The sequence below is a fragment of the Hippocampus zosterae genome, chromosome 14 (assembly GCF_025434085.1).
Source record: "Hippocampus zosterae strain Florida chromosome 14, ASM2543408v3, whole genome shotgun sequence".
In the NCBI taxonomy this organism is placed as follows: domain Eukaryota; kingdom Metazoa; phylum Chordata; class Actinopteri; order Syngnathiformes; family Syngnathidae; genus Hippocampus; species Hippocampus zosterae.
The window spans coordinates 8,522,301-8,539,282 of record NC_067464.1 but is presented as its reverse complement, the minus strand read 5'-3'; the positions used below and the strand labels follow the sequence as shown (position 1 = coordinate 8,539,282).

The window sequence follows — 16,982 nt, the reverse complement described above, 5'->3', positions numbered from 1 at the left end:
GCTCCAGCAATGAGAAGCGGTACTGAAAATGGATGAATGGATGTGCATGTCTATTTCTGTTTTGCGTCCTTCATTACAGGACACAAATCAAAGGTAAGCGGGAAAATGTACAATCTTGTGTGCAAGAGAAGTAACATCCGAAAAGGGCAAGGTTCACTGCGGACATTGCGGATGGCTTTTTTCTTTTTTGGGGGTTGAAAAGAGGCTAACATGATGAAACTGACAATCTCTGAAATCCATTTGGATCTCGCTCAAGATTACATCTTTATCTGAGTGATTGCAGATTACTGTCCACAGAGAGGTGTGCTAAAGATGGATTATCCACTTGTTGGGAATGCATCTGACCCAACGGATGTGTGTGTGCCAACCTCATAGGCCCTTTACATCTGGGGCGGGGTCCCTGGCGGGGCGATGCCCTCCCCCTGCTTGTTTGGGATAACAGTAAAAGTGACACCAAAAAACGCTCATCCCCAGATTACCCTGGTAAGTGATTCAAATGTGTGGTCCGAAAATATCATTAGGAATACTTTTAAAATTGATGCACTACATGGCCATCTAAAGCCGGCTAATTGTCTACGTTGGTTGTTTGTGTTTTTGGATTTGCCAGTTCCGTAAAGCTGTTTGGACCGACGATGTGGTATGCTTTGGACTACCAACTATTTATTTTCTTCTCTTCTGTGCTTTGGCCACACGAAGGCCAAAGCTGTTGCTTTCTTAAAAAATTTAAAAAGCATTCATTTTTCAACTTGATGGAAGCCGTCTTCACTCGCACTGAGAGCTCCGTGGACTTCATATTTGTATCCCAAGTCAAACTGCAAAATGCTAAATTAATATCTGTTGTGTAGTACAGCCGTCATCTGTTTCATTGTTTTTTTTATATTATCCGATCTGTCTACTAACTGAAGGTGCACTTCTTAAATGTACATACATGATAATTGGCGTATTTTATTGGAACCTAAATGAATCTGAACCTTGACCCCTTGATCACATCATTGTTTATTTAGCTTTTTTTCATTGTGGTGGTGTATAAAGGCAAATTTATAAGAAATTGGCCTTAAATAACTGAGGATGAGACTACATATATTTAAAAGACTTCATCACAATGTGAAAAAAAAACACACTTGCAGAATTGAATCAACCTGGTACTCTGTTCCTGTGCTGCAGAATTGTTGTTCTCACTTCCCCTGGGGAAGAGGACATGTTGCTATCAAGTTGGTTCTTGCTTTTCGGGCCTGTCTGGAGCTCACGTCACCTTGAGAGCTTGAAGGATTTTTCTCTGTGGACTTCTTGTCTGGGATTGAAGAAAACACAGCCCTCACATTGAGTGAACCAAAACCTTACAAGCTCACATGAAGTGTAATGATAGCGGATACTGATGCTTACTTTTGGAGGTGTACTGAACTTGGGGTTCATCCTTGTTACTTGGGAGCATGTCGTGTCCGTGAATGAGGCTCTGTAGTCCTGTCATGGACATCCCTTTGACAGGCATGTAGGTCATCAGTCCAGGCTGGTTCGCTTCAAGGGCGGAAGCTGCACAACACTCCTCACATTGCTTGACAGAAATATCACATCAGTATCAGGCGAGCAGGCTAAAGGGAAATTCTCAGCGCATTCAAGCAGAGTCTGACATTAGGGGTCAGTCGAAGAATAAGGGCTTCTCTATGAAACCTAACTGCTTATCTTTCTCCACTACTGTCACCACGGTGTGTCCACTTCATCCACACTTTGGGCACGCGATTGGGGGTTAGATTGCTTGTTGTTCCGCATTTTAAGGGGACATTCATTACTTCTCATCAATGGCAATGTTTACAATTAAAATAAAAGCAAATGCAGGAGCCACTCAGAAGGCATTTATGGGGGTTTTGCTTTAATGAGAACTCAGGATCCCATCTCTGGCATTTCCATATGTCCGATTAGCGGGCAGAGGGGTCGCGTTGACCTGGCTAATAGGAAGTAAATCCGCTGCTGCATGATCGGACGGGCACATTTCATCTAATCAGCAGGATGATGCCAGCAGGCTTAGGCTGCTTTTAATTCAGAACTACTACGAGAGAATTACTGCACTGGGCATTCCACTCATTACATGGCCAGCCTTTTGCTCAGATGGAGAGAATTTGATCTGTGCTTTTCCCTTGTTTGTGTCGATGCTGTTCATGTGTGCGTCATGCTGGACTAAGTCGTGTATGAGAAGGCCCATTAGGATCGCAAAATTATGGACATTTACAGGAGTATATCAAATTTTGCTGCAATTACATGAAGTCAACTGAAAACAGGATGGAAGAGCGCATAAGAGCTGCACTGCATAATTATGGCTCAAACAACCACATTTAATGCACATCTAGATGCACGTCCAAGGACAGTGGTGAAATGATAGCAATCCTAAAATATGCTGTACTTTTAATGGTGTGCGTGGAAATTAAATTCTAACAGTTTGTAACAATTAATCAGTGGGACTATTTAAATGTTTCTGCGCTTCTCTTTTGGCTTATAGATATAGATATATAGATAGATATATAGATAGATAGATAGATAGATAGATAGATAGATAGATAGATAGATAGATAGATAGATAGATAGATAGATAGATAGATAGATAGATAGATAGATAGATAGATAGATAGATAGATAGATAGATAGATAGATAGATAGATAGATAGATAGATAGATAGATAGATAGATAGATAGATAGATAGATAGATAGATAGATAGATAGATAGATAGATAGATAGATAGATAGATAGATAGATAGATAGATAGATAGATAGATAGATAGATAGATAGAGATAGGTCAAAACTGCACAACCCAATTTTGGGGATCAAATTTAGCCAAGTGTGGGTTGGTCCTTCTTTAACATAGAAATTGGTTCAAATAATCAAAAATGTGTGTGTTTCTATGCACTTATTTGTGACGTGTGCAGTCCTCACTGTTGCATCTGTAATTTCGGCTCTGGTTCTCTCCTCCATGGTAACCGTCATGCCATCCAGGACCTGCAACTGAGACAGACTGCGCATGACCGCAGGCCTGTGGAGCGAGTTGCGAGCCACCTGAAAGGAAGAAGTCACAAAGCAAGTAATAAGACATCACTTTTTCCCGAATTTGCTCGCCTTGAGATATTTGTGATACCACGACGAGTCCCAAAAGGGTTAAATATCCCGCTTGTCCACTCATACAACTTTCTATTCCTACAGGCCACTGTATTTCAACTCTGAGTGAGTGCCAGTGAAAGTCCAAAAGCAAGGAGACAAGATTTTGGCACGGGAGTACGGGCAAAGCAGTGATCTCATGTGGTCAACAGCACGAGGTAGCGTCTCAAGAGTGGTTGTTGGCCTGAACCCCTTGGCAGGATTAAACCCGATGGGAAGAGAAAGAGGGGATGGGATCCAGAGGGAACAAGGCTGTCACAGCTGAGCGTGGCCCCGCGGCCTCCTCCATCGTCCTTGGGCTCCGGCGCATATATGCTCGGCTGACGCCGGATCCACGAGCTCCAGATGGGTGATGTAAGCGGGCCAAACAGCACTCGCCATTTGGTCAACGGATTTGTCTGTGATGCCGGCCAGTTTGAGGAACAGCAGACGGCCCATCATGTAATCGCTTAATTTGGGCGCGCAGATTGGGTCACTGTTGTGGATCGTTTCAGTGAGGAAGTGAGCCTGAAAACATGCTTTTGATCATGCTGCTTCACCAGAGTGGAAGTGTAACTTGAGACAGCTGAAAGAACAGGAATGTTAATTTGGGCTGAACGATTTTTGGAAAATAATCTGGTTGCAACTTTTTTCCCCCCGTCAATATTGCGATTGCCCTTACACATGCAATTTTTTAACAATTGTAGAAATACAGAGCAGTGTAGTGACAGGTGTCTTTAGTCTGTCATTGAACTCATGTCAAAACGCCTCGAAGAATGATGTGTCTTTGTAAATCGAATGTTTGAATTCACCAATGTCAAATCAAAGGCCCGGGGGCAAGATTTGACCCACTACCTCATTTTATATGGCCCACAAAGGCAAACCAAAATACGTTAAGTTTTCAAAAGCAATTTGTTGGGTATACAGTATATGATCCGATGAAGACGATATTTATATTTGTTTGCAGTCATCATGGCCCTCCGAGGAAAACCATAAATAAAAAGCGTTTGACATTCCTGTTTTCATTCATCTCTTGTGTGCCTAGTGACATGTCACTGTGAATGTAACAACACATGGACCAAATGGACAAACTCACCGGATTGCCAACAACAGAGAGTTCCGTCAGTGCGGGAAGAACGTCAAGTTTATCAAGCTCTGAGATGTCCTACAAACATGGGAGAAAAAAAAAAAAAGAAAAAAGAAAATACATTTTATTTAGTCCCCCTCCGATTGAAGCCGGATGTGTTTGGGATAATAGAGGCATATGTATCTGGGCTGAAACCTTTCATAATTTTTGGTGCAGGCAGGATAGAAGCAGCTGATTGTGAGAGATTACATGTTTAATCGCATGAGAGTTTGGGCACGCAATAGAGCAATGGGAGGGTAGGAGGAGATTTTCCATGATTTGCCAGGTTGATAGTTGGGCTTGGCTGGAATTCAGAGATGCCCTCACGACCGGGACTCATGTGCTGGAACAACTGCCATACTTTACATCTGAATTAAATACATGAAAGTAAAGAGGGATTGGCAGACTAAAGTGTGCAAATCACTCCCCCTCGGTGAGAAGGAGATCGAGACTGAGAAGCTGATTACATGTTTCACTGATTGTCCCCTCTGTCTTCTTACACACTGCCGTGACCTTCAATCACCTGGAGCCCCCTTGAATGCTCACCCACACATTGCGCAGTGGGGGGATAATGAGTCATGATGACTATGCTTCATACATAACTTTGCCGCACATGGGGGGAAAAATGCATTCTGTTTGCCATCTTGTACATATCGACCAATCATTAACCCTTTCGGGGACAGCGGTTACTACAGTGTGATCAGGTTACAGGGTGAATGAAAAGGTTAACAGCTCATCAGAGGTAGTGGAAATCACAATCAATCACCCGAGTTGTTTACGACCAAAAAACAGTTCATAATAAAAATGTGTTTCAGTGGTCCCATCTGTCTGTTTTGAAAATATTTAACCTGTTCTAGGCCAAAGGGAATTGGAGCCGATCCCAGCTGACTTCAGGCGAAAAATGAGGATGAGACCCTGTACTGGGTGTCAGTCAATCATAGGGCATAAATACAAAGACACACAAAGACGAATTCACATTGACATTGACTGTGAGTGTGAGGCTAAATCAGACCTGAAGCTTGTTCATGCCGAGGTATAGTTTGCGTAGCTCGATGAGTGGATAGAGATGATTGAGCTCCCGGATGCGATTCTCTGTAAGGTGCAGTTCTAGCAGGGCATTCTGGGAAACAAAAGAGTTCTCGTACAGAGCCCTGATCCGGTTCCTGTCTAACACCAGCTCCTTGAGCTGATGCAGACCCTCCAAACCTTCCACCTGGCTGATCTCATTCCCTGGAAAGAATGGGCAGAGCATGCGTCATACATTACACCATTTCCAAGAAAGAATATGAAAAACAACACAACCAGTTGAGTGACTGTTGATTCACAATAAACTAGTTTGCTATCGAGGAGGACATCATAACATCAGTTATGACCTACACCTCCGCAATGGCAACATTATTCTGCTGAATACAAAACTGCCACCAACCACATACTTGATGTCATCAAATGGCCACCCCCAACCCAAGTAAAAAATATATACATATATATACAGCTATATAAGATGATAAAACATTCACTGCAATTTTGGTGTTTAACAAGTGTAAAATAAGTGATAAGTGAGAGTTTGTCAAGAAAATCGAGTGTTTGGGGGACAGGCAAAGCGGCCTTTGTGGCACCAATCAGCATGCACCGGAGTGCTTCTCAATGAAAGCCTATCAAAAGCCGTTGTAAAGAAAGTCACAGGCTCTTTTGTTCGAGGCCCACCAAGCACCTGGCTTTGAGTTTAGCGTTTCAGTGTTTACCTTTTCACAGGTGGGAGCCAGTACACTTTTACCTACCTTGAAGGAAGAGCGTTTTAAGATTGGTGAGCCTGCTGAGTTCCAGATTGGCCATATTGGAGATGCCGTTGTGACTCAAATGCAGCACTTCCAGGCTGCTCATCAGAGGTTCCAGGATGATTGTCGGTGTAAGGTGCCTTCACAAAGGAAACATGTTTTTGTAACTACTCCACTTAAATACACACCTCTCCCTCCTGCTGCCTTATTTCACCAATAGGGAAGAATGGAATGCCTCCAGAAAAATCACAGCAGGTCGGATGTTATGACTTTTTACACAACACCCACTCACAATAGAACACAAAACGCTTTAATATAAAGGATTTTTGCTAAAGTACCCGTTTTTTTAGATTAAAAAAAACAAGAAAAAAACCGAAGTGTTGATCGGCCTGTAGCGTAGTAAAAATATTATTTGCTGGTACGTGCTGCCCCCTAACGGTTACAAAGGCCAACAAAATGTGAAACAAGTGAATGAGCAGCTTTATCAATTACAAAACAACGCAGGTGGAAGGCAGAAGACATCCTGGACTGAGTGCCACTCAATCACAATACCTTCAAACCCCGTGTGTGAGACAGTCTTGTCTGTCAATTCACTGTCCTGACTATATAACCTAATTGCCACATTACCTGCTCCCTTTGCATAAGCTCTGCTGCCCGTAGCCACTTGAGTGCACTTTGTTGTGTAACATCTGTCTGTTCGTTAGAAATGTCTTCTGCCTCGGGAGGATGGACTCAATACGGTTGTAGCTTAAACACAGGACCTGCAATAAAGGGGGGAAAAAAAACTTAATTGTTTTTCACCTTGCGCTCCACTCAAGACTATCATTCATGTCAATTGCTCTTGTTTGTACTTTGACATTGGGTAGGTGGATGAGGCCTGAGAAGCATGTGAGGTTGTTGTGATCTAAGTTGATAGTGTGTACGTTGAAGAACAGGTCTATTGGAGACAGGTCCACACTCCTGTTGGAAAAAAAACAACATTTTTTTTCCCAAATAAACCTTGTCTTTAAAAAAAAATCAATTAACTACAAATGCAGCTGAGTTGAAAAGACCACCTGATGGAGCAGGAGTTCACCGTGAGGTAGGTGATACTGGAATAGTGCGAATGGCCCAATTTCTCTGCAACCAGGTCTGGTGTGAGTCGTCCTCCGAACATAGCCTTTGCATTTTCACATTCAGCTGCATCCTGAGGGCATAAAACAATGCACTTTATGGCATTTATGCCAGCGACTCCACTATCCACCATTATTTTTGTTGCCACCTACTACTGCACATCCATCCAGGGCCTTCAGAGTTGGCAAATGGAACACCACATAAATACGATAGTTCTTGAGGTTCTCTGCCAATGGATTCCCGTACAGATCCAAGATGATGAGGTGTTCCAACACCTGGAAATATTTACAATATTTTTTATTTTTTCTTAGAAGATGCTCAATTTGAGAAAGTTGTTGAAAAAAAATATTCTGCATTCTATATTTCTCGCCTATATATTTGGGAGCGAGTGATGTAGGAAGCGAGTGGAACTAGACAATGTGTGTGTGGCGTGTTGGAAATAAACTATAAAAAGGATGGATTCACGGAGTAAAAACACAATAAGGGTCTCTACTCAGTCTTGGAGTAGAAATCGGTGAAGACCTGGATGAAAGGCCTCAAATTAACAAAAATTGATTTTTAAAAGTAGGATTAAAAAAATGTGTCGGGTCCATTCAAATCAGCATCAAATCACATTAAATCTATAAAATGCAATGGACCCTGTCACGGCCAGCGGTTACTGCAGTGGACAGCTTTTATCAGGTTACAGGGTGCATGAAAGGGTTGGCAGTAATCTGTATGGGTGCTAAGAAAAAAATAAAAAACAAAGACTTAGTTGTTTATGTTCACATGACTTATTTGATTCACTTTGGGTGTTGATGTTTACGCTCTCTGTCAAAAGAGTATCGGATTGATTTTAGACTGTATTGTAAAGGGTGTTTTTGCGATTTCTCATTTCTTTTAGCAAGACCACGATCATATTTTAACCCTTCCATGCACCCTCTAACCTGGTAACATGAGAAGCTGTCCACTGTAGTCACCGCTGTCCCTGCAAGGGTCAATTGTGATCATTTGGGTCAGGATAATGATATGAAATGTCACGACCTAGCTTTTGCATTGATTTGATGAGATACAGTGTGTACGGTTGTTTAAATGACAAGTTCACCTTGAGATAGTAGATATCCCTCGACACAGAAATATGATTATTGCCAACATACAGCTCCAGAAGCGCACTGCATCTGTGGATGCCATGCAGGGAAGTGATGCGATTGCTCTCCACAGACAGAAAGGTCAAACTGTGTAGCTGGTCGAGGACTACGGCGTCGAAATTGGACAGCTGATTTCCATCCATGCTGAGTTTGCTCAAATTCTGTAGGTGTGACAGACCTAGAGGATGAAAACAAACAAACAAACAAACGGAAAAGTCGTGCTGTAGTATTTTGAGAGAGGAAGTATTGTTTTATCATCAAATTCCTCTGTGTGACTGACCGCTGAATGTGCTGATGTTGTTGTCATTCAGGGAGAGTTCTTCCAGATTAGTGCAGAAATCAAGACCTTCCACTTCAGAGATGTAATTATTATTAAAAGAAGCCCAGCGCAGGTTGACGAGGGCATCCAGATGGCTCAGCTGACAAATCTTCTGGTTGTCAAGGTTCAGAGAGGTTATCTGTTGCAAATTCCGCCACCGTTAGCACTCGGAGAATGAATGCATGTAACGCGGAGGATTTCCTTGACTGATTGACTGACCTTTGAGGCCCAGTCTGGCTGCAGGTCTGGGCTTAGATCTCTGGGGGGTGGAATGAGCTCAGAGAGGAGCTGGGTTGTTGACACCAGGCTGAGACTACGGGGACGATCGTCGTTGGTATGTGAGCAAGCGATGAGAATTTCCTGCCAAGCGCAGAAATAACAAGCGTCGTCATTATTAAACGGAGCTGCTTCAAATGTGGATGTTGATCATTCAGTTCTACACGCTGGGATCACAATTGCATGTCACCTGTTACGAGAGCTTGATCCCAATGTCTGCACAGACAATGCTCAGCTTTGATTGCCACTGTCAGTATCATAGTACGTTTGTAAGCAAAACATTAAAAAAAAATCTCTTTACGGTGCTTGCAGTTGTCTATGTTTGCAAACTAGTAGAAAGAAATCTCATGTCTTGACAGTGTTAATAAATTAAAAAAATAAACTCTGCCTATTTTTTCCCCCCCGACATTCTGACTGGCAGGTTTTTGAATGAATCAATTAGCATTATTATTCATGTGTATTTTTAAAAAGTAATCACTGCTCAGTAGTTTTCCACGTTGCTCACAGCGAACTGATGACCCCACGTAAAAACAAACGTTTATCCATTTTAAAATGATGCTGCATTTGTTACATTGACATCTAAACAAGACTGCACCTTTGGCAACAATTATGAAAAGGATCATTTAAGTAGTGATTAGTGTGTATGATGTCATTATATTTTATTGAAGGTCTGGATGATAATGTACTTCCTTTTAGCTATTCCCTTAGCGCTCTTGTTATATGTTGAGAGGGAAGAAATTTCATCTGTGCTGTATGTTACATGTTATGTAACTGTATGTAATGTACATACAGTACATTTGACAATAGAGTTTTATCCAATCCAATCCAATTCACTCTTTGAATTACTATATGAAGTTGCTGTAAATTTCCAAGGGAATTAACACAAATAAACAGTAAATTTAGGTTAGATTTCAAGAGCAATGCTGAATGTTTGTGAAAAAATAAACAATTATAGCATAAACTTGGCTAAAATTTCACTTGAGATATTACCAGTATGCAGATTTAGACAATTTCTAACATGTTCCATGGTAATAACTGTACATTGAAGCAACTGTTGCAGAACTATTGACAAAAGAACCAACATTCAAACAACTCTCTCATGAGATCCCTGGGAAATATCAAATTTGGACTATTTCCCTACGTTGAAATGTGTCTCCCATATTACATGTTGGAAGTTGGGCACTGAAAAACATTTAGTCAAGTCGGAAATGTTGACCTGGGTGAGAACGGTTCTGGTAGTCTCGTGAACGGCATCAGCAACTTCTTCCTCTCCAACCAGTGTGTTGTCCAGTTTTCTGAGCTTCGTCACAGAGCTCAATATAGTCGTGCGGACATCCTCTGGCTGCCAGGAACAAAGCAATCTTCAGCATACACTCTTTATATATATACAAGTTCTAAAACTTGGGAAGTTTTTTTCCTATTATAATATTACTGGAAGCACCTTATTCCATGGGTTGTGCTGCGTTTCCAGTATCTTTAGTGCAGGTGTGTGTATTTTGAGAGCAGTGGAAACATCGCCAGCATTGGTTAACTGGTTCCAACTAAGATCAAGATGAGTCAGTTGTTTCAACTCCTGCAGACCCTCAAGGCTCAAAAGCTGGTTGAAGCTGACGTCTAAAAACTCCAGGTTAGGCTAGTAAGGGAGACATAATTAGAAAACAATTCAAACTGAACTACAGTTCACAAGACTCTCAAGATTTCAAACATCACTTGATTGATTCAAGACTACCATGTGAGCGAAGTGATTGAGGCTCGTGAGCTCGTTGAAACTGAGGGTGAGATGGCGAAGAGCCGGAAGGGGGGGAATCCCCTTGAGGCTGCTCAGACCATTGTTGTGAAGGTTCAGCACCTTAACAGTGGACATGAGAGTCAACAATAGCTCAGCGTGACTGTATTAAACCTTTCAGGGGCTACTACAGTGGACAGCTTATCATGTTATCGGGTTACAGGGTGCACGAAAGGGTTAACTTCACTTAAAAAGTCAATCTTACAGTGATGTCGCGGAGGAGACTAGCACCGGACACATTTAAGAGCACCGTCTCGTTCAAATTCGCCAACTTGGGCTGTGGCTCCAAGACGGGTTCCATGTTGACGGCTTGCTTGTCCAATGAGGTGTCATAGGTCGGGGGGTCGAGCACGTGCATGCAGTCATCTAGTGATGTAAGCCGTTCACTGCCCTTCGAAAGGTACACAATATTATCAACTACAGTATTTGCAAAGTGAAACCAAGCGATGTCCATCCAGAAAAATCCACAGTGAATGGGTTTTTAGTCCACTGTAATGTTGACATCATCTTTTACGTTTCATTGTTTTGTATTCATAGCCTAGTTTTTTTTCCTTCAAATCAATATTCACACTGATTTAAGGGATGCATGATAACTATCGGATGGATAACCATACAACCAACCAAAAAATGTCCCATTCATCAGTCAGTGCCGCATGAAATACGCCAGCACGGTTTGGTGACTGTCACCTAAAAGCCGCTTTTCCATTGCATCGGTTCCACCGCAAAATGGCCTGGCACTGCGCCATGCGGTCGCTTTTCCACTACACTTTTTTGGGGGGTACGTGCGGTTACAATGGAATCGTTTTTCAGAATCTCCTCCTAGGTGGCTCTAAAATGCAGGCCGAGCGGGGACGTGGCCTTCATTGTCCACGACTAACAATTTCTGTTGAAGTTCAGCCGAGAGGTGTTTGATGGGGTTGAAGTCCAGTTCTTCCACACAAAACTATTCCAAGCATTTTTTTAATGGAGGGCTACTGGAAAAGAAAAGGACCTTTCCCCACTATTGGAAGCATTCAATTGTACCAAATTGTATTGATTACTGGATCCGATAGAAACAAAGAAGCAATGCCGATACTGCCACTTACTCCAGTGAGGTATTCAAAACAAATCATGTACTCGGGCAAGACGAGTTCATTGTCAAAGACAAACCACTTTCTTCCTTTAGGAATGGTAGTGTGTAGTCCATCTAGATGAAAGGAGAGAAAAAAAAATGAGCATACTGAAATAAAAAAAATCTTGAGTATGTGATGTACCTCGATGCTTGGTGTGCACACTGCGATATACAGAAGCAGCGCGGGGATAGACCCTTCTGTTGACCAGTTCTCCCTCTTTGATTGGAACGCTGTGGCCCAGAAAAACTTTGGAAACGATAACTCGGCCTACAGTATGAACATGTAACATTTACCCATAGTTACTTATAGCTACGGTTTTATTTTTCCGCATTCTGAACCAAATTCACCCACCGGATCTGAACGGGATTTTATCCGTTCTGATATTGTAGCACCCTTGCTCAGCACGACGTAGTAAATACTCAATTCTTGGCTGTTCGCTCACAATCAGACTGTTGGATAAGGGCACCGCTGCTTCTTTTCCAAGGGCCTGTTTTGAGCAGAAAACACCAACAGAAATTTGGCATGCTGTATTTTTTTTTAATTAGGGATTAAAAAAGTGAAATGCAGGGCACCTTATATTCTTTTGCTGATTTGAAGCCTTCCTCCAGGATGCTTAACACGTCCTCACGGGTTTGGTCCGAGTCACTGACGTAGAACAAGTGCTCAAGCTGCTGCTTATAATTCCTGTGTGAAAGTGCTGCATTAATGTGTGTATTAAAAAACAAAACAAAAAAACAACAACACAGGTTTGCTTTTGATCCAAGTGCTGGTTGATTTACTGTGCCAAAGTGACCGAATCTTCCCTGGCCAGCAGGGATTGAAGTTTATCCTTAAAGCGAAGCCTCAGCCCGCTATTGTGGATACGGACAACTCTGTTGATCTTGATGCCAGTGATGCCGTGACTCATGAAATCCGAGAGAGAAAAACGAGAGAGCAGGAGGTCACAACAGGAAGTGAACCTGCTCGAGACAAAAAATAAAATAAAAATACCAGCCTGGTAAAACGGGGCACGTGTGAACAATAGTGCGACACAAAAGTACAGTACCACGGGTCCGTGGAGCTGCCCTCCTCCATTCGAATATTTCCGACACTCTGGAGTTCCGTCGACATAAAGTGCACAGAGTCCTCCATCGTTTCTGTCGCTTGGGACACATTGTGTTGATGCCAGCTTTCAATGCTGAAGAAAAAGCATGACAATTTTTCCACTTTAAAAACATGTCACACAGTAGGAAGAGAAAATGTACCAAAGGTTGACATCTTGTGAATTATATGACTACACAAACTAACTCATGCAGTCTCCTGGTCCAAATAGCCAGTCTCTGCTGTAGTACTTCAATCTTTCTCAGTATTTGCTCTGCGGAGGGGTCGCAGCTGTCACCTTTCGTGCTTACATCTTCCTTCGGGTGACCGTATGCATCGTCGAAAGACTTCTTACAAAGCCAACGTTCAAGCTGAGGAGAAACCACGGGGACCGCAAGTCAATAACCTAACTTATGACATCCGTGAAGCACTTTCTGGAGGCGTACCGACATTTTTTAAGGTGTAATTGAGTGACCGAATGCTTTCTTTCGGTGACTCCAACGAGGCGTTTTTCTTCTTGAGAAGGCGCAGCAACGTCTCTTTGAGATTCCTCCGAGGGATGCGTGCGCGCATGTTGTAAAACATCATCTTCTTCATTACAGCGGACTAAAAGAAAACACATGTTATGCTGGGGGCTTTGAAGTACAAGCATGAAAATATGAAGTACAGAACGCTTGATTTAAAACTCAGAAAACAAGTCATTGGAAATTGAACCCTCTCAGGGACAGCGATTACGACAGTGGACAGCAGGTTGCAGGGTGCATGAAATTAAAATAATCTCGGGTGCGCATCATTGGTCATTTATGTTGAGACAAAATTTGTTTCGGAGTGGTCTTCTCACTACCTCAGCTACTTCATTGATTTGCGTGCTGGAGACGTCGTAGGTGTCAAGAAACAAGAGAAAGGGCAAGTGGAACATCACGTGTGTAGCATAGTTACACAGCAGACACAGCGGGTTTGGGGTGGACGTGAAGTCACTCAGCGCTAGATCTCTCAGTTGGGACAGACAGGTTAGATGGGTGAGTTCCTAAGAGGAAAGTGTAACAATTTGGGTAAGACATAAACACGAGTGAACTGACAAAAGCAAAATTGACAAAAACGAAGAATGAGAATCGGGCTGTCAAAACAACACGCTCGTCTTAAACCAAACTCGCTTTAACTCCAAATTTGGCTTGTGGATGAATACTTATGGGCTAAACATAAAAACCTTAAGATTTCACAACATTTTTGATAGGTTTATACAAGTCTTACATCAAAAACACTTTTGTTTGTCTTCCTCTGATGAACCAAGTACCAGTGTAAGAATTAAAACTTGTGACGACTATGTAAGAGGATTAAGTCCTTGACATCAAACATAAGTAGAAAATCAAAGAAATAAAATGGATCCCTTTCAACGAAATGCACCCAAATCATGGCAGAAAAGACGTCAAACAAGCAAAGACCAAGCCCACGTGCGGACAACAACAATGTTTTTTAAAAGGAAGGATTTTAATAACTCTGTAGTTGTCTCACGTTGAAGGAGCTTATCTTGTTGCCGGACAGATTGAGTGTGTGAAGGTTGACATTGTCAACAAGGCTGTCCCCTGAAAAAAATGGCCCAAGAAAAAAAAGGTGATCTATTTCATTTCACGAATATTTCAACTTTGCAAAAGAAAGGAAGTAGCATACCAATTTTGTGAATGTTATTGTTAGCAAGATTTAGTTCTTGCAGGTTCTGAAGAGCGTTCAAGCCCTGTGAGGAGGATGGGAAAAGAAATGTGATTTTATCGAGAAAATTTGTGATCAAAAAGATGATTTACGTAAAAGTGAAAAGTTCTGCAAACCTGTATTTGAGATATGTAGTTGTTGTTGAGCCACAGGACTTCTATGTTGACAAGGAATTTTAAATTCTTTATTTCAGTTATTTTATTATCATACAAGTAGAGCTTCTTCAAATCGGGACAATGCTGCAGTCCAGATATTTTCTGTGCGAAACAATGAGAATTAGAGGGAATGTGCACCGGATGACAGCAGAGTAACATTTCTTTTTGCAGTCAAATATTCGTATGTCACGTGTTGGAAAGAGAAGAAACTCACAGTCAGCTTACACTCGACGACCCAAAGCTCTTGCAGTAAGGGGCAGCTTTCCAGTCCCTCGATGCGCTTTATGTCCTGGCCCAGTATTTGAAGCTGGCGGAGCATTGGGAAAAAGGAAAGGCCAACCATCCGAGGAAAACCACTCAAGATGATCTCCAGGTAGGTAACATTGGATACCTCTTCAGCTAGGTCATCACAGGAAAGTCCATTGGCCATGCACTGTTGGGGAATGGAGCTAATGTTTATGCCGTCACAAAATGAGGTACACACGCACAATCCAGTACAACAGCTGATGTACTTGCAGGAAGCCATGACACCAGGTGGAGAAATGTGTATTGTACCATTTCCCATCTAGTGGAAAAGCATTTAATTGTCCTGCCTCTCCCTGGTATACATAATTCATGTATCCATTTTTTGTACCCCTTTTTTAGTTAAGGGTTGCATAGAGTTGGAGCCTATGAGCAGGCAAATTGTGGACTAGACCTGAGACAGTCAGTCGCAGGGCCCATATAGAAAACGAACAACCCACATCCACACCGTCTTCTGAGTGGGAACATTAGATTGCTTCTGATACATTTATAATGGAACAAACAACATTTTGAAGTAGTGTATTGTTATACTGACCAGCTCTCTGACCACCTCCTCATCACAGTATGGTTTTTCATATTGTCGTACCGCACCCTTCTGCGTTGACTGCATCTGACAATAAAAAGTTGACAATGCGGTTTCATTTGAGAGTACAATGTCAAACAAACAAAAAAACAAAACAATTCCTATCTAAAAATAACCCGTTACAAGCGCTTTGGTACTTCACATTCCAAATATTTTAGTCCAATACACTTTTCCCGTCACACATCCCAACTAAATGAATGCATCTGATCATGTAATAATGCAAATACTCTTGATGCACGTCATACAGTTTATCATTTTACGATAGCTTTCTGGGGCCATCCAATTAAACCTAACAATAATTAATAGAAGTAAATTGAACTGACTTAAGCATGCTAACAGAAAGAATATAAAAAAAAAGACAGATTACTTAGCCGTTTGGCGTCAAACATCATAAGATGGTCGCTCCCGGCTTTCTCTATTTAACATCACGTCATCCCCAAATAATAAACAGGCCTAAGCGCTTATACTTATACTCAACGCGTCAGTGAAACGTGCACACGGTGCCCGTGGCAACGGAAAAGAAAGTGTCATGACGTCAGCGTTGTTAAAACTGTAGCGTGACGTTGCAGTGAATCCCACCGCGGGGAGAATAACGCGTGTGGGTAGGTTGACTCCATTTCATTTGCTCGTACCTGGGCCTTTCCGAACTTAATCCACTTCTAAATACAACCACTATCATGTCACATGTACAGAAACCATCAATACTATAACACCACGTAGATCTGGAGCAGTTCAGAATTAATATTGCTCTAATACCATGACAAACCATCCATCCATTCTCAAAACCGCCTATCCTGATCGGGATTTGATGGGGCCCCGTAACTAATAAGTCGAACTTGAAGTATTGCAGCCAAGAGAAACGCTCAAAAATGAAGAGGCTCCTGAGGGGAAATTAAAGCAACTTAAAAAACATATATTTAAATATAGGTTGCAAATGTACGGCAGAGCCTGCCTTGCTGCAATGGCGCAATGTCACTGTGAAAAGCACATTTGTTATCTTACCGAATATTTCTATTAAAACTATCAGGAACCCACTGCAACGTAATATTGTAGATATTAATTTAAGACGACACAGGGAAGTCGTACAGGAGGAAATCGTTTGGCAGTTGCGTACCTTCCCAACGAAACTTTGGTCGTCCTGCTCACTTGTATCATGTTTGGCCTCCTGTCTGGTTGCTAGGGAGCCATTTTGAAAGCTGTCATAGGCTTGTACGCCACGCGAGGGCGCCACGTGGCTACAATTTATCACTTGACTGACAATTATATATTGGATTTTTGTTTTGTTTTTGATGTTTGTAGTATTTTTATCAATACTGAAAACTTGCCATTTCCCGACACCATAATAAAGGCAGGTCCTATTTGAGCACGGCTACCTTGAGCCTCCTGGCTACCATGAC

At 42.1% G+C, this 16,982-nt stretch overlaps 1 protein-coding gene across 2 annotated transcripts; it reads right to left on the bottom strand.

Moving 5' to 3' along the window:
• Window positions 1-976: 976 nt before the first annotated feature.
• lrrc9 (leucine rich repeat containing 9) lies at window positions 977-16,845 on the bottom strand. 2 transcript variants are annotated; one of them, XM_052085944.1, is made up of 32 exons: window positions 16,700-16,845; window positions 15,538-15,612; window positions 14,914-15,132; window positions 14,661-14,801; window positions 14,506-14,569; window positions 14,350-14,420; window positions 13,682-13,864; window positions 13,288-13,443; window positions 13,045-13,208; window positions 12,803-12,934; window positions 12,537-12,716; window positions 12,330-12,441; window positions 12,109-12,244; window positions 11,899-12,024; window positions 11,731-11,831; window positions 10,851-11,036; window positions 10,589-10,708; window positions 10,301-10,492; window positions 10,076-10,201; window positions 8,803-8,943; window positions 8,545-8,722; window positions 8,222-8,442; window positions 7,290-7,412; window positions 7,080-7,210; window positions 6,876-6,984; window positions 6,652-6,785; window positions 6,028-6,164; window positions 5,262-5,479; window positions 4,220-4,288; window positions 2,926-3,045; window positions 1,384-1,552; window positions 977-1,291 (listed from the first exon to the last, which is right to left on the bottom strand). In XM_052085944.1, the coding sequence occupies exons 2-32, from the start codon at window positions 15,610-15,612 to the stop codon at window positions 1,176-1,178; spliced, it is 4,350 nt and encodes a 1,449-aa protein (XP_051941904.1). In that variant the 5' UTR covers window positions 16,700-16,845; the 3' UTR covers window positions 977-1,175. The 2 variants fall into 2 exon arrangements, with proteins under 2 accessions (XP_051941904.1, XP_051941905.1); XM_052085945.1 differs by lacking the exon at window positions 16,700-16,845 and adding an exon at window positions 15,953-16,054.
• Window positions 16,846-16,982: the final 137 nt, after the last annotated feature.